We start from the raw sequence: 477 nt of genomic DNA, 5'->3' as shown, positions 1-477 counted from the left end.
AGCTCGGTGGTGTTGGCAGGGATGTCCCGGGGAACCTGGACCACCTGGCTCTCCTGGCAGATGAAGACCCTGCCCAGGCAGCGGCAGGCAGGGTGCTGGCATCCCAGGCAGCCCACCAGGAGCAGCAGCAGCAGCAGGCAGGAGAGGGCTGGAGACATCCCTGCCCTCACGTCTGTGTCCATCCCTTTATCGGGAAGGGAGGGACGCAGAGAGCTGCCAGGCCAGCTCCCTGGATGGAAGATCCGCCCCAAAAGCTGGGACAAACCATGCGGCTCTTAGGGGATGGCTTCTCAGCAAGTTTCACTTTGTGACCCCACATTCCTCATGGCGTTGGAGTGGGGGTAGAGATGGGAAATGCTGATTTTTGATGACACGAGTATTTTGTATTTCAAGTGGTGTTGAAATCAGGGGGCCCAGCTGTGCTAACCAGGGCTCTTTTAACATGCTGGGGAAAGGTTCTTTCTTCTCAGCTACACT

The 477-nt window shown here is 57.4% G+C and overlaps 1 protein-coding gene across 1 annotated transcript in view; it reads right to left on the bottom strand.

The window, feature by feature from the left end:
- The window catches only part of LOC102045587 (follicle-stimulating hormone receptor), a 78,634-nt gene extending 78,476 nt beyond the window's left edge, over positions 1 to 158 (bottom strand). Inside the window, exon 1 of the mRNA XM_005426211.2 lies at positions 1 to 158. Coding sequence (XP_005426268.1) covers positions 1 to 158 — 158 coding nt within the window.
- Positions 159 to 477: the final 319 nt, after the last annotated feature.

This window comes from Geospiza fortis, unplaced genomic scaffold, assembly GCF_000277835.1.
Source record: "Geospiza fortis unplaced genomic scaffold, GeoFor_1.0 scaffold271, whole genome shotgun sequence".
In the NCBI taxonomy this organism is placed as follows: domain Eukaryota; kingdom Metazoa; phylum Chordata; class Aves; order Passeriformes; family Thraupidae; genus Geospiza; species Geospiza fortis.
Note: the sequence above shows the minus strand (reverse complement) of the source record. Positions and strands in the feature narration are given on the sequence as shown.